The sequence below is a fragment of the Zonotrichia albicollis genome, unplaced genomic scaffold (assembly GCF_047830755.1).
Source record: "Zonotrichia albicollis isolate bZonAlb1 unplaced genomic scaffold, bZonAlb1.hap1 Scaffold_83, whole genome shotgun sequence".
Classification (NCBI taxonomy): Eukaryota; Metazoa; Chordata; class Aves; order Passeriformes; family Passerellidae; genus Zonotrichia; species Zonotrichia albicollis.
Genome location: NW_027428460.1, coordinates 67,625 through 91,581, shown reverse-complemented (window position 1 = coordinate 91,581; position 23,957 = coordinate 67,625). Strand labels below are relative to the sequence as shown.

At 42.3% G+C, this 23,957-nt stretch overlaps 2 protein-coding genes across 17 annotated transcripts in view; one reads left to right on the top strand and one right to left on the bottom strand.

The window, feature by feature from the left end:
* The window catches only part of LOC141728093 (chromosome-associated kinesin KIF4-like), a 34,739-nt gene extending 24,560 nt beyond the window's left edge, over positions 1-10,179 (bottom strand). For 3 of the 11 annotated variants that reach the window (XM_074534430.1, XM_074534429.1, XM_074534419.1), the window contains exons 1-12: positions 9,771-10,177; positions 8,847-8,984; positions 8,116-8,235; positions 7,604-7,711; positions 6,728-6,918; positions 4,717-5,850; positions 2,876-3,005; positions 2,044-2,214; positions 1,594-1,701; positions 1,340-1,417; positions 1,158-1,256; positions 374-523 (exon numbers count right to left, since the gene is read on the bottom strand). In XM_074534430.1, coding sequence (XP_074390531.1) covers positions 374-523; positions 1,158-1,256; positions 1,340-1,417; positions 1,594-1,701; positions 2,044-2,214; positions 2,876-3,005; positions 4,717-4,814 — 834 coding nt within the window. In that variant the 5' untranslated portion in view covers positions 4,815-5,850; positions 6,728-6,918; positions 7,604-7,711; ... (1 more) ...; positions 8,847-8,984; positions 9,771-10,177. Of the gene's footprint in view, positions 1-373; positions 524-1,157; positions 1,257-1,339; positions 1,418-1,593; positions 1,702-2,043; positions 2,215-2,875; positions 3,006-3,581; positions 3,601-4,270; positions 4,497-4,716; positions 5,851-6,727; positions 6,919-7,603; positions 7,712-8,115; positions 8,236-8,846; positions 8,985-9,770 lie in introns of all 11 variants that reach the window. The other 8 variants (XM_074534428.1, XM_074534421.1, XM_074534422.1 and 5 more) reach the window with 8 other exon arrangements.
* Positions 10,180-10,217: 38 nt separating this feature from the next.
* Positions 10,218-23,957, top strand: part of LOC141728092 (transforming acidic coiled-coil-containing protein 3-like) — a 31,089-nt gene continuing 17,349 nt past the window's right edge. For 3 of the 6 annotated variants that reach the window (XR_012578776.1, XM_074534413.1, XM_074534418.1), the window contains exons 1-9: positions 10,218-10,374; positions 13,015-13,163; positions 16,368-16,473; positions 16,909-17,101; positions 18,086-18,132; positions 18,981-19,120; positions 19,739-19,850; positions 20,539-20,688; positions 23,814-23,890. Coding sequence is in view for 5 of the 6 variants with exons in the window: in XM_074534413.1 (XP_074390514.1) it covers positions 13,075-13,163; positions 16,368-16,473; positions 16,909-17,101; positions 18,086-18,132; positions 18,981-19,120; positions 19,739-19,850; positions 20,539-20,688; positions 23,814-23,890 (914 nt within the window). In the remaining variant the exon portion in view is untranslated. Of the gene's footprint in view, positions 10,375-13,014; positions 13,164-14,209; positions 14,467-16,367; positions 16,474-16,908; positions 17,102-18,085; positions 18,133-18,980; positions 19,121-19,738; positions 19,851-20,538; positions 20,689-23,813; positions 23,891-23,957 lie in introns of those variants that run through there. The other 3 variants (XM_074534414.1, XM_074534417.1, XM_074534416.1) reach the window with 3 other exon arrangements.

Below are 23,957 nucleotides of genomic sequence, written 5' to 3'. Positions count from 1 at the left end.
GACTGCAAGCTGCAGGCTCCCAAAGGAAACAGGGATCCACAACAGGCCATCCTTTTTTTTGTTTGCTTTTCCCCCTAAAATTGGCTGCTGTTGGGGCTGTTCCTAAAGCAGTGGCCAGCTCAGACACAGGCAGCAGGACAGAACATGGGAGAAGGTGACTTGGACAGGGCAAACCTGTCCAGAAAAGTCTTGCTGACTGCAGACAACTTTTGCTGTGTCTGTGGGAATGTCCCAAATATCCCCAGGCACCCAAAAACCCATTCCTGCCACTTTGAGAACAGTGGAGACACCACACCTCACAGCTCCATCCCACCCCCTGCACACAGCAAGTGGTTCCCTAGTAGACATTGGATCAAGGGCAGCTGGATCTTACCCCCATGAGGTTTCTCCTGGTTCCTCTGCCTGCTTTTTCAGGAAGCCAGTCAGAACCCTCCAGCTCCCTCAGGTCAGAGAGCAGCTCCTCCACATCCACCTGAGGGCTGGGTGCTTGGGGCTTGGCCGTCATCTGCCGGTGGCGCTTGGGCTGCAACACGGGAGCACCAGGGGTTAGGCCACCAAAATCAGCTCTATTTCATTAATAACATTAATAATTGTTATATTTTAATAGGGTTTTATTAGGGTTTTCAGAGTCCCTCACGGCCAAGAAGGTTGTGGGGTGAGGGAGGAAAAAAACAATCTAATTATCAGGATTGAAAATTCAATTTAAACTATTGATGACAAATCCTTGAAAGTCTGAGTTGTTGACACATCACATGACAAAGAACAAGTGTCACACCCCTGTCCAAAGAGTTTTAAATAATTTCTTCTTCACAGCACTAAGATTTGGCTACATGCAAAGCAACAAAGTTGGCTGTGAAACACATGCCTTGCTCTATAATTTAAAGACTGGGAATGCTACAGAAAAACAATCTGGATTTTGAAGGAGGATATAGAGTCAGAACTACAATGAGGAAGCAGGGTTGGGGGTTTGTTTGCCTTTTTTTTTTTTTAACCAAAAAACTAATGTAAAGTATTTGAGTCTTCTGGAAAGGACTGAAAGGGCCACTTCAATCAAGTGCCTGGTAAAAGCAGCTTAGGAGAAAGAAAACCACGTTATCAATAGCCAAGATGAACTCTGGCAAGAATTCAGGTGCAACACAAACTGTGCAGCCTCTTACTTTGGGTGGAACATAATTAGGAGACTCTGGAGACTCAGGTGGCCTTTGCTGGATGTGCTGGAGCTTCTGGCCTCTGGCAACTTGGAGGAGCAGCAGTTGCTGTCAAAAGTGACAAGAATTAGCTCTGCAAAATCATCAAACTCAGTTGCCATGAGGCTCTTGTGTCTGTACAAGGCTTCTACCTGTTTCAGAGTGTCATTTTCGCGGAGGAGTTCCTGGTGCTTCTCACAGATCTCCCTCATTTTTTCCAGCTCTTCCTCCTGTTTGCAGGACAAGAGGAAATTTGTTTCATTAGAGATAAATAAGAGAAAACCCCCCAGGGTTATTCCAGCCTGCACAGCAACCACTCCATGCAGGCTTCTACAAAGGGAATACACAATTCTTTCTCCTAATTCCAGGAATCCCAAAGGACCCCAGCCTCCCCCAGCCTCTGCACCTGGAACCGCAGTCGCTCCTGCAGTTGTTTCTCTTGTTCGTTCAGGGACTCTTCCAATCTCTTCTCCGCTGCTTCTTTCTGCTGGAATTGTCTGAGCAGGTACAGAACCTAAAAGCAAGTTGGAATAAACAGGGGTGAATTCCTGAAAGGAGCACTTGGCAGGGAAATTTCCTGCCACTTCCAGCACAATTCCACCCTGATCTATTTGAAAAGTGATGTTCTGCTCAGGTGTAACCTCCTCATTTAGAGCAGGAGGAAAGTTACTGAATAAACCAATATGCACAGGATAAATACAGAGATTTCTTTGGCTTTGAATGAACCATCTACAAAAATCTAACAAAATTTGAGCTGATATTCAGCACCAGCTTCATTTCAGCACATCCCCCTTTGCCTTTCTCTCTGAGCAGACCTGGAGACCAGACTCAAAGATTTCCATGAGCTGTGATTCACCTTATGCTGGTGTTGCTGTTCCTGCACCAAAATCTGATTTTGGAACTCTGTCTCCATCTCTGCTTTGTGGTTTCTCTCTTCCATCAGCATTCTCTGCACATGAGAGAAGCTGGCCAGGCTCTGCTGCAGGCCATTCTGCAGTTTGCTCAGCCGCACTTTGGAGGAGACCAGCTGGAAAACAAGAGCAAGGCATGGCTTGGGACAGGGATTCCCTGCTGGGACAGGTGCTGCAGTGTGGAGGAGAAGCATCCCCGTAACTTCCAGCCACCCCAGGAACTGGACCAGCCCTCAGCACCAAGGAAACCAGGAGAGATTCAAAGGCAGACACTTTGGAAGTGTAAACCCTGGAGCTGAGGGTCTTGTTCACCTCCCTTCCTGCACCACTTGGAGTATTTTCCTTTCTCCCTTCTCCTTTGATTTCCAAGCACCAGGGAGCAACAGATAATTCTGTCCTTCAGTTACTCTTTCTCTGATCCCACAATACTCCAATTTTTCTTTTTCCCATCTCAACATCAATTCCACTGCTTCTCTGCTTGCTCAGGAAGTATTTTAGATACTTTTTCTTCTCTTCCACTTTTCTTCTTTCCACTTTTCACTTGCCTTTCCCTTTCCTATACAAGCATTTAGCTGCCATCTCCAGACCCTCATCTATTCCACTCCCCTCTTCCCTGCTTTTCAGATTTCACTCCCCAGTATAGATGACTTTAATAAACCTTATCCACTACGAGAAGGCTCTACTCAAATTCCTTTGGTCACTTCCTGTTATTTGTGGCTAAGCAGACTTACAGCCTTTGTTTTCAGGGAAAAAAAAAAAGGAAAATGCAGGGTTTACCTCTCTCAGGAGATACTTCAGAGCACATTTGGCCTCCAGGGTGGTGGCAATGCTGTCCCAGCACTGCTTGGCCCAATCTCCATTGTCTGCATCCAGGAGGTTCTGCTGCAGATCTGCTATCTGGGCACTCCTGGGGAAGAATCCATGGATTTGGGTTGACAACAGAGGAGAAAAACATGGCTGGTTTCTGGGCTAGTGTTACTGTTCCGAGAATATTAGGTAAAATAGCATAAACTGAGATGGAAAACAGAACGGTGTTCTTGCACCAAGATCATGCTTGAAGCACAGCAGAGGTTCAAAACATGCACAAACAAACTCCCCTCCCTTCAGCCTGGCTCTGACAAAAGCTAGACCAGCACGTTTACCTGAACACACCCAAGCAAGGCAGACAGAGGACAGCTACAGCCTGGAAGCCACACTGTATTTTAGCACAACACAATCTACAAATTAAATTCAGTTTATCCAGCAGAACTATCTGCTGGGACACAGCTCAGGCATTACAGCTGCACTGCATCTTTCTGTCCTTGTCAGCAACAAAAATCCTTCAGAAAAGCAGTGGGAATTTAAGGGGAGGAGATAGCAGGAGATATCCTCAGCTGTGACCTCAAAGGAGTTTAAGATACAAAGCAAAGTACCCACAACCCGTGGCATTTCAGAACTGGCAGTGAAGGATGGTTTCCACAAACACAGATAATGAATGTATCACCTATAAGGAGATTCTCCCACTGGAAGCATGCCAACAGAAGATACTTGTCACTGCTAGGAAGAAACTGAAACCTGTCTGTTGAAGTTCAGGGTATATTTTGGTTTAATTATAAACTGAGCACAGATTTATGCAGGGGAGATTTAATTAAGTTGGGTAAAATTAAAAGAAAAACTGGGGGTGGAGTGCCAGACTTCTGCTTCACTTAGCTCAGCTGCAAGCTCTGTGTCAGACAGCGTTGGGTAGGTAAACAAGTGCATGGCCAGGCTGCATTCCAGTTCTGAGTGCTCTATTTAGACTAATGAGGTTACTAATTAGAACACAGAATGATTCTACATCCACTGGCAGCACTGCATGAAATTACTTTAGCAGACCTCAGACTTCATCTGCTGTTTCATTCCTTCTCTTGTGCTAGCACAGCTTGTTCAAGCACACAGAATCTGGGCGAGGGAATAAATCTGCCCAAAATTTAAGTGCCATAGGCAGTTAACTGGTTATGCTATGTCTAGTCTAATATCTTCAACCAAGAAATACAAAAATCTTTTAAGGACTGTCGAATTGCAAAATCCTATGGATGTGTCCCTAAATCTACTGCAGGCCCTGTCCATCACAGGCAAATGCTTAAGGGCTCTTAATACTCCTAAAATACTTCAGATGAGTTAAAGTATTTCTAAACAGCCCATTACTCTCACCTAGCAGTTCCATCTTCTCCAGCAGGACCCCTTTCCATGGCAGAATGGTGCTGGGACTTCAGCTGCTCCATCCCACTAAGTTACAATGCCTTAAAACCCAGGGGCTGGACAAAACCAGAATTGTAAACTGCCTTCAAGAGTCTGATTTTAATCTCTGAAGACTCCTCTTTTCCACTTTTGGCAAGGACTGAAAATCCAAAATCACTGCCCAAACCAAGTAAACACCCTAGAACAAACAAGAAAGGACTACTGAACCCACATATTCCTTTTATAATCAAACTGACAACACAACTGCAAAAGCAGACTAACAACAATGTTTGAAGTTCAAGTCTTTAATTCTTCTGCATAAAGGCAAATTGCCAAAAATGTAACACATTCCCTTATTTACAATCATCATAAATCACAAGGAAACATGCACACTGGAACAACAAGGTTCTAAACATTACCTCTTAGAAAAGTGCTGTACAGATGTGTCCCTTGTATACACACATGCTCTGTGGTGTGTGACTGATACACCCTTGTGTTGGGAAAAATGCCTGAGCATGCCTGGAAATTACATTTTGGGAGTGAGAGTAGTTTCTGAGGAAGCAGCTTACTTCCAAATCAGCAGCACAATGGGCTCTTGGCCCTGGGTACTGCCAGCCCCACAGCAAGGGAAAGCAAACCCAAACTCCTGCAGAGAAACAACCCCCAGCTCTAGCAGCCATTGGTGTCCCAGTACATGCTACACAAGGACTGTGGAACTCTTGTAACTGGCACGTGGCTTTAGTCCAAACCACTGTAGCCACAGCTCTCACTTCAAACTTCTGCACACAGTGTGAGCAGAATAGAAAAAGAAGAGTCTATCCCAACACCATCACAACCCTTAGCCTGGACAAGAGCAGCTCCACACCTGCAAATACTGCCATTTATCCCCAGTAGTTGTGCGAACAACAGGCACTGAATGCATCCTCTCCTACTTTTTAACTGTAGACTGGCTCTTTGGGTCAAGCTGCAACACGCATAAAAGCAAAATCCAGGTATTTCAGCTGTGCTGCTGTTCTAACAGTCACTCAGCCCCTGCAAGAAATGGATCTGATTTTGATAAACCATCTACCTTTCCTTTCTCTTCTCTCACCTGATTTAGGCAAATGCCACCTTAATACATCTCAGAGAACAATAAATAGGCCAAAAGTTTTGAACAGCTTGTCTTTAGTGACTGGAGAAGGCTGAAATGATCTACATTCTTTTGAAGCAGTTCTTCAGGCTGGAGGTCCAGGGCTGGTCCAGGGGAGCAGAGGAGGTTCCTTGGTTGGAGGGGTTGGATTTCAGTCTGACTTGACACTGGTGAAGCATCAGCACACTCTGAGGAACAAGACCTCCAGAGGGAATGGCAGGATCCATCACCTGAAGCAGCCTTTGAAATCTAATGCACATTATATTATGTGTCACCTGCCAGTGCAGGCACAGCAGGAATGTCCTCACAAAAGCTTTAAGGAACATCCATTGTCATTGTAGAACAGGTTTCATGAAATTTGGAGTTTTACACTTGAGGCACAGCTTGCAGAAAACAATCTATCCTTGTAAAGGTCTGGAGAAACCTAAACAAAAAAGCAGGTAACAGCATTTTATAAACATGCTATATCCAGGCATTGAAAACAAAATATTCTCTTCTTTTCCTCGTTTAAGCTGTAGTGTTACAGTGGCAGTAAATGGAAGAGAGCATATGGTTGAGCTTATAGCACAGTATAAAGGAGAAACCCATACTGTCCATACTAAATAAAGTGTTAGAACTAATATGAACATTTTGAGAACATGAATTACTGAAAAAATACAGTACTAGATTCTCTACGAAGTACAGAGAGAAAAGGAAGCAGCTGAGCCTATTCTTCCCAACCCCCTGCATCATTTTTGTCTAAATGTCATTATTAATTTATAAAACAAACTTTTATCTCAATTCTAATAAACAAATTTCTGCCATAGCTTAAGTGTCCTATGGACTAAGGTTTCTTCCCTAGAAATCAACCAGATATATTCACATATATATTCACATTTATTCCTGTTTAAGACAGAAACTTTCTTTTAGCAAAGGGAAGGTAGTGTGGAATTCTACCATGTAAACACCACTATGTGATTTTCAAGCAAGATTAAACTTCCACAGATAAAGTTCCTGACACTTGAGAGTTAGAGCTCATCACAACTTAACCCCAAGGGTAAAGGCAATGCTGCTCTAAATACTGATCTTTCCATCCCAGAACACTCATGTGTTGCTGTACAGAGAAGGCATTCACTTTATACATTCTACACTAACAGAGCCTTTTTTTCAATTAGAACAAGTGATTACCAACCCACTGTATATATAAACTCCTTAATACAGCCTAATTTACAACAAAGACCACTGCAAAAATGCTAAGTATCAACTATGTGGAAACCGGACAGGCTCTGTTTCCATCTCTGACCCAGAGATGCTTCTTTTACCTGAATAATTTCACCTTATGTTGATTGCACTTATGCTGACGGCAAATGTCTTCCTCTTTCAGTGCAGATCTTACACGACAGCAGCAGTTGGCCAAGACTTGATCTGCTGATCTCAGACTACATCCCTATTCTTCAAGTCTTTCTGTCACAGGAGAAATTCCTTCTTCAATACTTCTATATACAAAGAGAGACTAAATATTTTCAAATATTGAATTAGCACTTTAAAAAAGTGAAAGCATGTTAAATCTTATTAATGTTCAAAGAGTTTAAATTAAAAATCAATAGTCAAAAGAAAAATGTCAGCAGCATAATTGTTTAAAAGCTCTAGCTGCCTTTTCCTCACATTGCTATAATCCAAAATCTAAGTGTAAAACTAATTTTGGCCATATTCTTAATGAGTTTTGTCAGGCAAAATTTTCAAAGATCACTGATTAACAGATATTTATATCCTAGTCCATGTTTCAGAGCCTGCATCAAATGTAGATCAAAGACAATCTAATTACACAAAAGACTTATTGCTAATAAAATCTGTTTAACCCAGATTACCGCCCATCTTATTAATGCACCACAGGAAGCAACAGTGCAAGAGAAATTTTTCACTAAAATCTACTGCTGCAAATGCCAAGTTGTTACTTCATCACAAAAATATTAAGAGACAGAAAAGGTGCTCTTGAAATGCTTAAAAACATTGATCCTTTTTTATTTGAGAGATAAAAACAGATTTTCTGGCTGACAGGTAACATTTGCAAATTACCAAGTCTGAAACATTAGGTCTTTTAATTAAGGTGCTGTATTAAGATGAAAAAATAAAGGAAAGGACAGCATTACAGCAAAAGCGACAAATAGAAATAACAACATAATCACTGGGGTATTTACCTTGTTATTTCCATACTTTGTTGCACTGTCATTACTTCATCTTTTCCACCAAAGGCTTCCCACTCTGAGCACTTGGAAAAAGCATCCTGATGTCCTGAGGCAGTAAGGCTGGAAAGAAAATGAACATGTCTGAATCCATGCACTGTGGTAACACAGTTCCTCTTAATTTTTCAGAAGGGGCCTAAGCAGAGAGAAGAAACCATACCTGCAGGAACATTTTCACTAGGGTTAGTGTGAAATGTCTACTAAACTAAACTGCCCCAATCCTTAGTGTTGCCTAAATCTACACACAAAACACAACCTGTGCTGTGTCTACTGACATTTTACAACAGAGCACTGTAAATGTTTGCTATCATACAGCACAATTATTCTGACATGATCTCCCTTCCTCGTTACATTGCACACATTTGGACACAATTAAAGCTATTAACAAGGGAGGGGAAAATACCAGTCGTGTTCCAAAAGTCAGTTCATGGTATCAATGACTCCCCACATGGAGAATCATTTCATACCTTTCCAGTGCAGTGTGGTACATCTGCAGGTAATGGTTTTTGCTCTCTGAAACCGCAGAGGAGTCAAAATTGTTTCTTCTTCTGCGTTTCCATACTGGAGAAGAATTGGGAGAACAGGAACTACAAAAACAGATTTTACACACGTAACACTTTTGATCTATGTTCAGATGTTTACCGCTGTTCTGTTAAATAACAGCATATGCTGCTGAGGAAGTTTTCTTTTGAGGTAGGATTCCTCAGTCACACAGAGCAACACCGAACACATCTCTCACAGTTTGGACGCAAAACCATTTTGAGCTTCACACACATCCCCCCAGGACAAGATATTTCAGTAAACAGGGAAGTGCATGTCACAGTCATCCTCCCTGCTGTGCTGCAGAAAGGCACCACTGTATGAAGGATGGGCATTCCTGCTCCTGAAAAAGCTCCTCTACTTTCAGAACATACCAGCAATGGTTAAAGAAATCTCAGTACCCGGCCGTATAAACTGAGAAGCTGAAAAAATTGCACTGCATTTCCTCCTGTTAAATCGTGTAATTCAGCAATGCTGGTAAATTTTCCATATTTATTGCTCTGTACCTCTGATGGATTGCATTCAATAGCAAAAGTGTCAAACCCCAAAGCTGAGTATTAACTGCCCTTCCACACTAAACATTTCCTACAAAAACCTGACAGCACTGACCTGTACAGAATTATTTCCCTAAGTGAAGCACAGAAGTTTGCTCTCATACCTCTCAGGTGAGTGGGCAGTCTGTCTGCATTCATCTTCACACTCACTTCTTCTCTGCTTTTCCTCAAATACAAAGGAGCCAGGAACATCCTCATCTTTGCAGAACCGTTCCTGGGAACTACCTGAAGGTTCTGTACGGCTAAACATAGCAGGAAAAAAAAAAAAGCTTTAAAAAACCTATCCATCTGGTTCACTGCTCCAAACAGAAAACAGTTAAGCTGCACTAAGAATTAACAGTCTCATATGACACCCAAATGATTGAAAAACTGCAACTTCTACCACAGATCAATTCCAACACAGGTAAAACTATTCACACAGTGCTGTAACACAGCTAAGAGAATTCCATTCACTCTTCTCCTCCCAATTTACTAATTCCTAATCTTGAAAGCATGAGGTGGCATTAAGTAGCAGAACCAGCCTTGATACAGAAATTCAAAGTTGTGAAAAGATAAGAGTATTTCCTTCTTGAACACAGCTGCCACCGTCCCGCAGAGAGCAGAGAATTCTCTCTCTCATTTTCTGAAACATCTCAAATCCTCTCACATATTGTCAGTGTAGGAGACGTGTTCCCACGGACTTCAGGAAAAGGAAAGATGGAAAGTTATCAAAGTCAGGGAACAGTAATTGCCAAGTTTCTGCTCTTGTCTGTTGCTCTCCAGAAAAGTTACAGTACCCTGTGCCCACTAGTGTGAATACAAAGGGGAAGGGAATGTGCTACTGCAGGCAGAGCAAATGCCTTTCTCTCCATAACACCTGACTGCAGATTAACTCAGACTAAACAACTGCAATATCTAGAAGACTAACCGAATTCTAATGGAAAACAAAGCATTCAAGCAGACTCCCATTGTTGAGTCTGATCTTTTCCTGAGTCAAGTGCAGCTTCTTTTATTTAGTATTGTACTCAGTCTCTCAAGGATGGAGTTACCTTCCTCCCCAGCAGCCCCGCTAGTGCTGTGTTTTGCATTAATCACTAAAATACTGCTGATAAACACACGGGTTTACCCAGGTGTCACACTGTGATTTCATGCAAAAGAATGAAGCAGAACAGCTGAGACTGCAGAATCATAGAAACGTTTGTGTTGGAAGGAACCTTAAAACTTATCTCATTCCCACCCCCCGTCATGGGCAGGGACACTTTCCACTAGCCCAGGTTGCTCAGCGCCCCATCCAGCGCGGCCCTGAACGCTGCCGGGGGTGGGGCAGCCTCCGGTGCGGGTCTGTCCGGGGGGACACGGCGCAGCCAGCGGGGTTTGTCCCGGCCGGAGCCGCTCTGCCCGCACCGCCCGCTGTGCCCCGCGCGGGGGTGGGCTCGGACTCGGGGGGACGCAAGGGTCACGCGTGACGCCGGCCCCGCCCCCTCCTGCAGGGCGCTCTTCTGATTGGCGGGCGCGCCTCGAACGCCGCTCCCTCATTGGCGAGCCGGGGCTTCCGTGGGGCTTGAAGTGAGGCGGCGGGGGAGAGGCTGTAGTTGGCGTTGTGTGCTCTCTCAGCTGGACGTTCTCAGGGCTGGTCCCGGGATCTGCCGGCAGGTACGGGGGGCTTGGGGACCCCGCTGTGAGGTGGTGTGAGGCTGGGGCGAAGTGTTTGGGTTTCCTTTTGTGAGATTGGGCGCTGCAATCTCGGTGAGCCCTCTGTGAGGGAGGGGGAGGGACAGGCTCGTGGAAGTTCGGGCTCTGTAAGCGCTTTAGGGCTGGGAGGGGCTGTGTCGGGACTTCTTTGTGAGGTTGGAGGCTCGGGGACCACTCTGGGAGCTTGGGGTGTTATAGGGGTGAGCTGTGGGGCCCCTTTGGGAGCTTGGGGGAGGGTTCAGGGGCCTTTCTGTGACCCTGCAGTGCCGGGGTTGTTCTGTGAGTTTGGTGGAAGGCTTGGTGACCCCTCTGATCTTGGGATGGTTTGAATTTTCTGGGGAGCTGGCTGAGGGCCCCTCAGTGAGCTTGAGGTGTTTGGGGAGTTTAGCGACTCCTTTGTGAAATTCACGCTTGAGTGCTGTGGACCGGGGCTATCCCCTTTTCTAGGGGTGTCTGGGGCAGCTCTGAGAGCTTCAGATTAAGATATTTGAGGTTTATTTCTGTCAATTTAAGGCTGAAGTCAGAAACTTGGGGGTTAATGGGTGGAACTCAGGTGCTCCCAGCCCGATGCAGCCTGGCCTTGAGCTTTGTTTTGCAAGAGTGGGAAAACTTTCTGCTTGCCTTGGATGCTGATTACTTCAAACAAAGATATGAGTAAGGCCACCCTTTCACTTTATCACAGCTGCTAGCTAATGAACTTGAGAAATATTATTTGGATCAAAATTTGACTGCAAACTTTTAAAATAAAGTTACTAATTACTTTTAGTCTTTTAATCCTAGAAAGAAATTTGATTTTTAGATTTACTATCTAAAGTGGTATATGTATATGGTTTCAATTTATTTGGTTTAGCAATGGTGCCCAAAGTAGTTCAACAACAAAGCTGAAAAAGTCTCCAAACAAACCTCCCCTGTGTATGGAGCTTGTTTTAGAAGGTGCTGACAACTTTACCACATCCTAGGCTTGCTTCTAAAGTAATTACAGTAAAAAATACAGTTTGTAAAGATTTGCTTCATCTGTTGTCTCAATTTTAGGTTGGAATAACGAAAGCAATGAAGTTCACTTCATGTTCTACAAGTGGTTAATGTAAAAATACTTAATCCAGAAACCAACCTGAACTGAAGCATTAATATGATGAATAAAGAAGGAATGAAGGAATAGCTAATACTGGCATGCTTTGCATGCCTTTGCATCTGCAGCTATTGTTTGCATTCCATTGCTGATTGGAAGTGCTGCTGTCAGACTTGCAGACAAAGCAGCTGAATTCTGTGGGGAGTAGGAAGCAAATTTTCCCATAAGGATTAATGCCTATATTAATGTGCAGAAATGTTTGGAGGCTTCTATAAAGAAATTTAAATACAGAGGGGTAAGGAGATTGAAAACATGACTATAAAATTTTCAGTCCAAGCGTTCTTGTTACCACTTTGACACTGAACACAAATGGATGTATAGATTAATCCTGAATATATGATGGAAAAAGGGGCGAAGGATGACATGTTTGGTCAAATCAAGCATTTGAGATCCCTTAGAATGGTTACACATTGCAGAAACCCAGAGTCTCTTCCACTTGATACTGGTTATCTTGCACAGGTGACAAAAGATACTATATCAGCTCATGTGAAATAAATTGCTTTGATAGCAGTTTTCCAGATGAATAACTGCACTTCTCAGGTGTCATCCTTCATGGACAGTAGTTATGTTTAGATCTTCCTTGCCTTCTGTCTAGCTCTTTTTTCAAAAGCAGCTGTGCATCCCTGAGTGTTATTGTTAAACCTTTAAGAACAGCAATGGCTCCAATGGGAATAAGAAGCAGGCAGAGGTCAAGTACTACATGGTGTCTTGCCTGGTGTGTTTTAAATGTGCTTTTTCTCTATTTCTAATTTATTTTCATCCTTATTCTTGGTAGCAGCCCAGGCTTTAGTTTCAAGTCCTTGACACTAATACAGATAGATCAGTGTTTAACAATCTACTAAAGCTTGTGCATGTCCAGTGTAAGAAGAATATTTCAGAAATACCTTTCTAATGATGCTTTTCTCATTTGCATACCAATAATGTCTCTGCTGCAAAGGATTCCTAAGTACTCTGTGCTTTACAAGAGCAGCATACGCTCAGACAGTGCAGGAAAAGGCTGATTTGATCCGGGACTCTGATCCCAAACACACCCGAAGTAACCACATTGGTTTCTGCTGTTAGCTGGTGTGCAATGCAGTCATGAGGCCGTGGGAGTGAACAGGTGATTGCCATCTGTCTCATGTGGCCCTTGCAGGAGCAGTTGTGTTGCTCAGCCGGGTGCCCCGTTCCGGGAGACGCGGCTGAACGCCGCTGCTGAAGGGGCTGGGAGGGAGGAAGCGCTGCAGGTGACAGAGCTGCCTTTAGAGGACAGGCAGGCTGGAGTGTGAGCTGGGGAAGGCACAATTAGCTTCTCAAGCCCCTACCAAAAGCCAAGGGGCTGTGCACTGCTGCTTTCAGATCCTCCAGAGTCTCCTGAGACAGGCCTTTCCCTGGGAAGCCTTTCCATGCTTCCAACTTTCCCTTTGAAGCTGTTAGTCCTGGCTCATGTTTTTCCTTTTTCCCCCCCCCCCCCCCCCACCCCTTTCTCAAAGGAAACCTTTCAAACTCCTCAAAGAGATCCTCCTCGCGCTAGAAAAATCCTGAGTCCTGCCATGACAGACAAACTTCGGACGACTTTTGCACTTGACGACTGCCGTGAAGATGTGGCAGATGATGTTGTTTTTGCACCCTCTGATAATGAGTGAGTAGTGTTATCCATATGGGGCATGCTCAAGTTAACTTTCCCTAATGTAATCCTGTATAGTTAAAGTATAATATTGTATAGCAAGATATAAACTATGCAAGATGAACAAAATTAATATTGACCAATGCATGAACTTTTCCAAAGATAACTGTCAATACTTTTAAGAAAATTTTATCTTGATTGTAATAGTAATTATTGAACTTTATTCCTAACTCCTCTGTAACTGATTTCATTAAGTTAACTAATGGTATGGATAAATAGCTTGAGAAGAGATACTGTAAGAAACAGTTTTGTATTGTCTACTTGATGTAAGGTTTCTGTGTGAGAATACAACTATTCTGAAGCTAAGCCTTCAAATATCTTACCTTGTATGTTAAGTACTGTTGTATCTTGAGGACTAAATCTAAAGAGAAATCTTCTGAAGGGTTAGATTGAATTGACACCTTGAGCCAGGGGATATGAAGATTTTCTTTAATCTAGCAGCACAAAGTGAATATACCATCAGTCACAAGTGTAAACATGTTTATGTGCCTTTATAGTCTAGCAGCCTGAGTCTCAAAGTGGCTCATAGTAGCTGTTTGTAGAAGAGCATAAAATCTGTAATGTTTCAATTTGGGGGAGTCGTGACAATATTAAATGCAAATTTTGTTACTGCCTTTTAGCCCCCCTTTAAACTAGTACAGGTGTCTGACCTCTGTAATTCCCACCAGCAAGAAGTTTCAGGTCTTAATTTTGCCTTCTGCAAGCAAATACACCTTTTTATTTATTTTTAACTGCCCAGCACTTTCATTTGATCCCTGTTTTTGTTGTTGGAAGGGGGAGAACAGCAAAAAGATGGCAACACTTAAACGTTTAAGTGTATGTGTTTGCTTCAACTGTTTATTTCCATGTACAGTCTAGTTCAGAAAGCTATTTCTGAACTAATCACCGCAACTAAATAATGTTATGGTATTTATGCCCCAAATTCATTGCTTGCACAAATAAACAAAGACTTGGTACTTATGAAGCTCAAGTGAGTTTAAAGGATCAACACCGAATTGTTTTAGTTAGGGCACGATTGCATCAATGCACTGCTTGTGCTGAACATGCCCTCTCTAGTTTTAAAATGTGGGGATTTGTTTGTAACAAATCGGTGAAAAGGCTCCGTGTTGCTGAACGGGGTCACTTTGGACTGACGTTCCGAGCAGGTGTCTCGCTCCTGCCGGGCATTTATGAGGTTAAACGCTGAAGGAAAGTGGGAGGGACCCGAGTAGTCGCAGCCTGGGGCTGAGCTGTTGCTGGGAAGAGGTGCTGAAACCGGGTGAGAACAACTTCTTCAGCTCTTATCTCCCGCCTCTGCTTTCGAGTTTAGCAAAGTGGAGTTTCTAGTGAATGCCTTTTAATCATGTTCTGTTCTGCAGCAGATAAGGATGGCATATAGAAATAATAACTTTGTGGAGGGACAAAACAATGGGAGGAAATCCTCTTTCAGGAAGTAATGGCGTAACTCTCTGTAGTCTGAGGCTAAGCTTTCAGAAGTTGTGTGGAGTTTGGGGAAATAAAGTGGGCAGCAGTAACTTGTAGAATATTCAGCAATAGTGAGTACATAAACGCTGTAACCTGTATCTTGCCCTAGAAAATCTTGCACCTTCTCTTACCAGAGAAGTGTTTTCTTGTGTATTGCTCTGCTTGTCACATCTGCTGTTGTACAGAATGTAGAGTGCCTGAAGTTCAGGGTCTGGTTTTGTATGTAGGCCCTCCAAAATCAAATGGTGGTGTATGTTTTCGGGGGGGAAATACTTCCCAGAATGTCCAGACAGAGTAATGACTAGTGTGGGAGGACCTGAATCATGACTTTGTTTGGTCCCAGACTTGAGTCTATCATGATTCAGATGAATCTGCATGAAGATGGTACCACAAGCTGTGTTTGTGTTTGAGCTGCTGACTGTCAGTAACTCTCCTAAGCAGTGTTTCATTGCCTAGTGAAAGGGCAGTGTCCAAATGGCAATGTCCAAATGCTGTGCTGAGTGCAGCAGTGTCCAGGGATGACTGGCATAAGGTATCAAGGCTGTGTAGAACAGGTAGCTTAAGAGCACTGGTTAACTTCAGGGGTTGATCTCCCTATGTCTCATAAGTACCAGAGCTCTTAAGCCTTGGATGTTTAGGTGACAGTTGAATTTTTGCTGTTTTATTTTGCTGTCAGTTGTCATATTGAAAACAAACAAACACCAATTAATGTTGCAACAGGAAAGTTCATAATTGGGGAAGGAAACTGCTGAGATGACTATCTTTAGGCAAAAGGTGTTCTTAAGTCTGGGAGAATGGGAGAGAACAGGCTTAGGTGGAAAGAGCATTGTTCAAGAGGTGCTTTCCCCACTTCTCCAAGATTAAAGTGTGGAGAATCAGACTGCTACTGTCTGTAAATAAAACGGGGAAGTAGGCAGCAGTGTTGTGCATGGTGCAGCATGGGAAGGGATCAGGCAGTTTTGTTCTCTGCTGAACTCTGCTGTTTCTTCTGTGCATGTTCTTTGTATCTAAATGCTATCTCTAGTAAAAAGAGATCTGGTTCTGAAGCTGCATTTTTCTTGGCAGCGCACAGATTTTTTACTTGGTGATGGAATATGTTGTTACCTTTCCTAGAAAGTCCGGTTATTAATGTTGCTATAGACAGTCAGGTGCTTGCCAGAACTAGACTGGCACAAATTGTTCATTTGACAGAAGTGTTTGCACTCTTGCTCCCTGTGTAACATGATCAGTTAGTGTTTACCAAGGTGAAAAGTTTACTTACTGCTGACAGCATAAGTGGAGCATTGGACTTCCTTAATGAAGTTCAAACCAATAATCACAACTTTGCCATGGAGAGGGAGGCAGGCTGCTTGTAATTCTGTTCTTAATTAAACAAAGAGCCTATCTTTAACTTAAAAAAAGCAATGAGCCTAACAAATGAAAATAAGAGAGCAGTGTTAAGTGAATAGAAATAAATGATGCTGCTGTGACTTTCTGCTTCCCAGGAAACATTGCTTCTCATGGTGGGAGAGCTTTCTGTCACCTAAGTTGTCACCAGGCAAGACAGTGAATTTACATACCCACCATCTTTAAACTTTCCTGTGCTGTTGCAGTAGAATCTCTCAAAGAAGCTACCTTTGTTCAGTTCATCTGATAATACAGAATGTGAACTGTGTGATGTAAATATTGATGTTTTTGTTTGTTTGTTTTCTTTAGGGAAATTGTTGAGCAGAGTGTGGCCAGAGATGTACCAAAAGTTCAAGAAGAGAAGCTGGGAGGTGAAGTGGAAACTCAACTTCCAGGGAAAAGAAAAAGAGAAGAGGTAAGGCATAGGAAAGACAGACAGATCTTACAAAGTTGTTCCATGAAACAGAATTCTTTGGCTTAAAACTTAATCTTATGAAACCTTTTTCTGATATTTTGTCTGAGAATATTTGTCTGTGGGTTTTTGCATCTTCAGCAGCTCTAGAAGGAATGCCAGCTGTGCAGACCTGTGCCAATTGGTACCTTGGTATTTAGTATCTTTTTTGATCAGCAATTGCATGTAAGGACAAACATAAAGGTGTGGCTTCTAGAAAAGTGGCTCCTGAGCTGTGCTCACTGCGGGTAGTTTAATTTTTATGCCTGTGAATTCTTGTTTTTTTTATACTGGCTACCCAGTTAGTTTATGACAAACCAATTTGATCATTAAAATGATTCTCGTTGCATTTAAAAATAATTATTTTAACAATTAGAATGATTTTGTTTTTCGTACCAGGAGAAGCAAATGACACCATCTAAAAGATCTCCAGCTAAGGTTGCTTCATCTCAAGATAATTTGGTCTCCACTGTCAGCGGAAAAAAGTCAACGGCTGCAGAAGAAATTAAACCTAGTTACCCTGGAATTGAAGGCACAGCAGATGAGACAGCTGGTGCTCAACTGGAAGAGCTCTTTAGACCATCACCAGAAGGTAAAGGCGTTTCTTTTAGACAGACTGAAAATGTATTGTTTCAGTGTATAGATGATTTTCTACTTAAGTTCTATTATGGATAGTATTTTCTCTCATTTTGCCCTTCTGAAAGGACTCCAGACCCCACAAAGACTAGCAGTGCTGGGAAATGTATCTAAGCCTATTTCTAACTTCCTCTGGTTTAAGCTAAGATGAGAAAGCTGGCTATTAGAATTCAGTGGTCTGTGAGGATCGAATTTAGGCTGGTACAAAAGCTGTCTTTTTATCAGTGGCAGTTTCTGGGCTGAAAAATTGCTCCCTTAAAATAATTCCTGGTGTTAAGGGCTTTGTAAACTGAGAGCTTGAGAGCTGTACACCTGTGTTTGTGAGACTTGTAGGTTACTGCAGGCCTTACACCACAGTATGAAACCAGGAGTGCTGAGTGATCTTCCTGACAAGGATGCTTGTCTTGAGAGCTTCCTACATGGCTGTGATTTAACTACTTGCAAGGGCTATTCCTGGTAGGAGCATTGTGTGGAAGGATAAGCAAACGGTTTGGCTGCAGTGCACTCTGTCATTTAACCTTCACACTGGAGTGGAATCACTGATTTGGGAAATGGTTATAACTTATCCTTCAAATCTGAGCTGTGTGCTAATTTTAGTGGTGAGATTGACAATCTTCACAGGGCTCTTTCATGGGGCCTTGTGTGTAACAGAATATCGGAGTTGTTGCTTTAGCTGTAGAAACAACAGTCCTTCAACTGTGCGTTAAACCCTATGTGTTCCTACAAGTGCTTGGGAACAAATGGAAGTTGTAAGTTTGCATAGCTTAGAGATCTTTGCTTTTTTCAGGTCTGGATAGAAAGTCATTTTAACCAATGAAGAGCTAGAAGTTGAGACTGAGAGCAGGGATTTATTTGTTTTATGCACATGTGTTTGTTTGTGTCTGTGCTGGAACAATTTGGCAGTATTGCATCTTCATTGTATTGTTTCTTCATTTTCCAGAGTTTGGAATGGACATAGACTATCTGGAACAGTCTGGGTCTTCATCAGTAAGTAGGATGTTAAATATTTTGTTTACCTTCCTGTCAGTGTGGTGAGGAAAGCAAAGATGAAAGTGTCAAGCCTTAAATGTTTTAATGAATTAACTTCACTTGGAATTGTCCACAGAAATTGTCAGGTATTCCAAAGGAATGTGATGACAAGGCTGGGGAAGGGGTGATGGTGCAAGAAAATGTAGTTATAAGCAATTTAACTAAAACTCAAAGGTCTCTGGCTGTCAGTGTGCAGAGGTGTTATTTTTCTTTAATAGCACTGAAACTGAGGTGAATGATGTTTCACTTCTGGCCAAAACTGCTAGAAGATGATGCTTTAAAAGTGCAGGATCATTGTTTTAGAAAGTTTTTCTAAGCTCTTTTGCTTTACAGCCAGTTTCAGAAAATCTGTCTCTAAGTGAGGCTTGTCATGTTTTAATTAGTTTAGTTATTCTTACTATTACTCTGGACCCAAGCAGGAGAATATCTGAGCAGTGAATGCACTGAATTGAAGTTGTTTTAGTCATGCTGTGTTTGTCCATATGATTTTATAAGTGAAGAGAAAATGGCATACACTGTTTTTTCAGCTTGTAATACTATTTCCCTGTGTCTTCTGGTTGGGAATAGTTCATTGATGTTTGCTCTTTTGATTCAGTCTGTGAGCAGATTGAGCTCTCTTCATATGACATAAGGACTTAGGCATGTGGGCATGGAGTTCTCTTATGTAATTTTCCTCCTGAGAACAGTGCTCTGGCCACTGAAGAATAGGCTCACCCACTCTTCAGAGGATTATTTGTGTGTGGGTGGGATGTGTGTGTTGAGCTCTGAAGCAGATCTGTCAGTTTATGCCTCTTTCCCGCCTTCAGTTCAAAGAATCAGCCTCGATGAGACAGTCGCTGTATTTGAAGTTTGACCCTCTGTTGATAGACAGTCCAAGTAAACCACGGTACTCTGATGGTACTATTGAATTAAGTAAGGGAATCATCACAGCTCCATCTCATCCTGGGTAGGTATTGACTTTACATAAAATCAGAGTTGTTTAGCTTGGAAAAGATTTTTCAGATTGTCAAGTCCAACAGTTAACCCAGCATTGCGAAGTTCCCCACTGAACCATGTCCCCAAGTGCAGCATCCACACATCTTTTAAATAACTGCAGGTCTGGTGACTTGCCTGTTCCAATGGTTGACCACCCTTTCAGTGAAGAATTTCCCCTAATATCCCATCTAAACCTCCCCTGGTGCAATTTGAGGCTGTTCTTTCATCCAGACTTGTTCCTTGGGAGACCGACCCTCATGTCACTACAAACTCCCTTCAGGTTGTAGAGAGTGAGAAGGTTCCCCTGAGCCTCCTTTTCTCCAGGCTGAGCCCCCTGAGTTGTTCCTCATAAGGTTTGTGCTCCAGACCCTTCCCCAGCTCTGTGCCCTCCTCTGGACATGTTCCAGCACCTCATGACCTTATAGTGAGAGGCCTGAAAGGGAACACAGGATTTAAAGTGTGGCTTCACCAGTGCTGGGTACAGGGAGACAATCACTGCCCAGCCTCTGGACTGACTGCTGCTGGTACAGGAGCTTTGCAAAGAAAGACAGCACTTGAATTTAATGGTGTTATGTTTGTTCATTTTTAGGCCTGTTGCTGATTTAAGTACAGTGCCTGAGGAAGCTGGAAAGCCTCTGGTAAGTCTTGAGAGTGACGAAAAAGCAAAAGGACTACATCTTCTGGGGACATTTACAACTTCTGTAAGGGTGTCTGGAATGCTATCAGGCTTCATGTTGATAGTTTAGGAAGGGGGGGATAGACTAGGTTCTGAATTTAAGACTTAGGCGGGTATTTTAGGGATTGCAGAATCTGATAAATGTTTACTTAAATGGTTGTTTTAAATCAGGTTGGATACTCGTTTATATTGAAGTTGAACTTTGTGATGAACATTTTAAGTATTAAAAGTATTTTTTGTGGAAGCTGATGCCATTGCACACGGTCTAAGGGAATTTGAGCTGTTTTTAAGAATGCTCTAATCAAGCAATCCTTTTAAATGCAAGTCAAGCTTCAAAAGGCAAGCTGTTTTGTAATTGCATTCGTGGGATGAAAAGCACTTAGGTGAAGCTGGATGCTCTTGCAGCTATGGTTTACAGCTTGAACAGATCTGCCTGCAGCAGCTCATCCTGAAATCATCTCTTGCTTGTGAGGAACAGCATGATGTCATGTTCTTTGTCTCTGATAGCTGTAATTGGTGGGTAATAGTTTTGGTTCTACGTTTTAGGTATTTCTTAGAGCTATGTGGTCAGCTTCAAGGTAAGAAAGTTTTATGCTAAAAGTTGTGCAGGTATCTGGTGTGAGTTACACTGACTTCAAATAACATGCATGCACCTAATCAGTGGTATGACAGTAAGAATCTGTTTAAACTTTGCATTTTTCTTTTCTTTACAGACTGATCCCCTAATTCCGGGCTTCCTGAGCAGTGATGTTCCCCCAGTCCCTTTTGCTACTTCCACAAACACTGCTGTGGATGCTGTTATAGATGTGCCTAAATACACCCAAAAAGACAGGGATGCAGCTGTTGAACAGCTGAAGAGAGAGGTATGGTGTTGTAATCTTCGCTGCAGTGTTTATACAATTACAATATGCATACAGTCCCAGCTCTCAGGCTGCCACAGCTCTCGGCTGTATGGGGGATTCCATACCTTCTTTTGATGTTTGGCTGTGTGTTCTTCCTCACACGGGGCACCAGTTGTTGTAATCTTCACTGCAGTGTTGTTCTTGCCTCGCTGCTGGGGCTCTTCTCCGTTCTCTGCAGCACAGTCCTTCCTGCCTTCTCAGGGGCTCCTCCTGGGCTCTTGACCCACCCCTATTTATCTCAGTTACCTTCACGAGCTACAGCTGCTGCCCAGCTAAGGACCCTGCAGCTGCAGCTCGTTTGGAGCAACTCAGACCCACACAGGTCTTACAATACAACATATATTCAGGCCCCCACATTGACACACACAGGTCTTACAATACAACATATATTCAGGCCCCCACATTTCCCCCCTTTTCTTTTAACAATTATACAATTACAATACGCATACAGTCCCAGCTCTCAGGCTGCCACAGCTCTCGGCTGTCTTAGATACAACCATAGAATATATACATATCCCTATACAGTCCCAGCTCTCTGGCTGCCACAGCTCTCGGCTGTCTTTAGATGTTCCAAGGCTCTTTTCTTTAAAGGCCATATTCTTACAGCTTTCTGCTGCTACAGCTCCTTAATTCAAAGGCCATATTATATTCCAAAGTCCCAGCTCTCAGGCTGCCACAGCTCTCGGCTGTCCAGGGGATTCCATACCTTCTCTCAATGTTTGGTTGTGTGTTCTTCCTCACACGGGGCACCAGTTGTTGTAATCTTCGCTGCAGCTCGTTTGGAGCAACTCAGACCCACACAGGTCTTACAATACAACATATATTCAGGCCCCCACAGTATGGTGGCCCTTCCAAAGGAGAACTTGGCATAGCCTTGGAAGGTTCTTTTGTTTGGATTATCTGGGATACGTGTTTCTCATCGTACTTGACATGAGTATCTCATTCCGAAAAGCTTGCTGTGGACTTGATGGGTGCTGTAGGTATAGAACTTTTTAGAGCTAGCACTTAGGGACATAGGACAAACTTCATTATTAGTCAGGTTCTGCCTTATATCTACTCACTATTAGAAGGCACCTGTTATCAGATGGGATAGTTAGGCTTAATATCAGTGATCTGGATACTTCTTACTCAAGAAGCAGGAATACATTTTCATGCCAATGGAAGAGAGTGACTTACGTAACTTCCCTAAGAAAAGATAAAGCTGTAGTGCCAGTTCAGCGCTATGTCAGTTCTTTTCTTGTGGGACCTGAATGCATAAGAGCATGTCCAGCTGAGAAAGTGAAGGTGAGGTCTGGAGCTCACTCCAGAGGATAAAAACATTAGTGAAGGAGGGAAGAAGTAGTTGATAAGATTTTAAGCCTGTTCTGTAATTGCAGAAATTGCCTTTAAAAACCCATCTTCTGACTGGTGCAAGAAGACTTATATATCCACTTAATGAATCAAGTACTCCAGTTGTTGAAGTATGACTTCTGAGATATGTTACCTTACAAACACTAAATAATGTAAGAGGAGCATTTGAGCATAAATATCCTTAAAGCTACTTGTATCACTTCAGCAAAAGATGGAGCTTCCAAAATTCCTGACTGCTGTACTGCAGGCAGTGGCATTAGGGGCACCAAACAAAGATGACCTGTGATTATTTGCTGCTTAAGTTCCTCTTTTGTTTTAGAGTGCAGAAATAGTGGCTTTTGTAGGAATAACTTTTACTTTGTGTCATTTAGGAGGTGACTTTCACTCAGCATATTGTCTAGTACAGGAAAATAAATGTAGCTTTGACAGGGGACAGCTTTTATTGCATTGATCTAAAACTAAGAACGTATATAATAGCGGGGGGTTAAGCTTGTAATATCAGTAAAGCGCTGCTCTTTCATGTTGGAAAGAACTACTTTAAACCTGCACACACTGTTGTAGGTGTGACTGGATGACTCCAGCTGTGTCACTTAAATAAAAATGCCTGGAATTACAATATCAACCTGAAAGGAAGACAGGCTGACTTTTATTTTTGTTTCTATCTGTGAAACAATTCAGGAATAGGAGAAAAGTGAAAATCCATTTTCCTTCTTGGCAAATACAGCACTTGGGGAAGCCTGCTTTTTTGGGGTCTACTGAACCTGTTTTGAGCTTGCAAGTGCCAGTTTCCAATTTGTTTCCATTTTCACATACCTTTGCTTTTGTAATATTTTTTCCTAGCTTAGCTATCACTACTTGTCTTAATAGAACATTCTATTTTTGCTAGTATCCTGCTTCCTGTCACCTGAAATATTGCAATATATTTAAAATTAGATTGCTCTAAAATACGGAAAAATCAGTGTACTACAGTTTACTGTGTAGTTTTGTGACAAAACCAGCAAGCTAGCAATAATCATGTGCTTCTACTTTCTCTTTTATTTTTTTAAATTCCAGGTTATTTTATGTATTTTGAGCCTCTTGTCTTTGAAGGCCTCCCACAGTGCAGTTAGCTCTGTGGTTACAGCTCTTAACTTGTTACGGAGCTTGCACAAAATGTTTAGCAAAGAGTATTTGTGCTGCTTAATTCTATTACTGTGAGCTCTGCTTTAGTTTAGCTATCATTATTCTCAAATGAATTGAGGCATCTTTTCATCCTCCCCCTTTCCACTTTGCCTAATTTAGTGTTGAGTAAAAGTTACTGCAAACAGCATTTTGGTCTTATGAACAGGCTTTTGTTTTTTGTGTTTTGTTTTTGGTGTTTGTTCTCTCATGTGTTAATATTAGCAGGTTTGTGAAGTACTTTTTTTTCTGCCCTGTAAATAAGGGAAATGTGTGTCACTTGCTAGAATGTTCCTTGGTCCATTGTGTTCTCTCAGAGGTTATAGCTGAGTTGACTCTGATCTTGCCACTTGACAAGATACTAGCAATGTGCTGGGAATCATATATGCAAAATCTGTGTATTAATCTAAATTTTATTTGAGTCAAGTTTGTAATTAAACAATTTTGATTCTGTTAAGAAATTAGAACTTATTTCTCTCTCTGTATTAATTTCAAGTTGCCCTTCAGACTGTTTTTAGTATCAAATCTTTTATCTCTTGTTGTGCAAAAAGTAAAGGCTTACCTTTTCACCCTCAAAGGTTCAAGAGAAAGAGCTGGAGAATGAGAAATTGAAACAGGAGTTTCATAAGCTTCATACGGATTACAACGAAATGGGGTATGAATCTGTCCTGACTTTTATATCTACTTAGTTATTCCAGATGCTTTTTCTAATGTATGTTCAA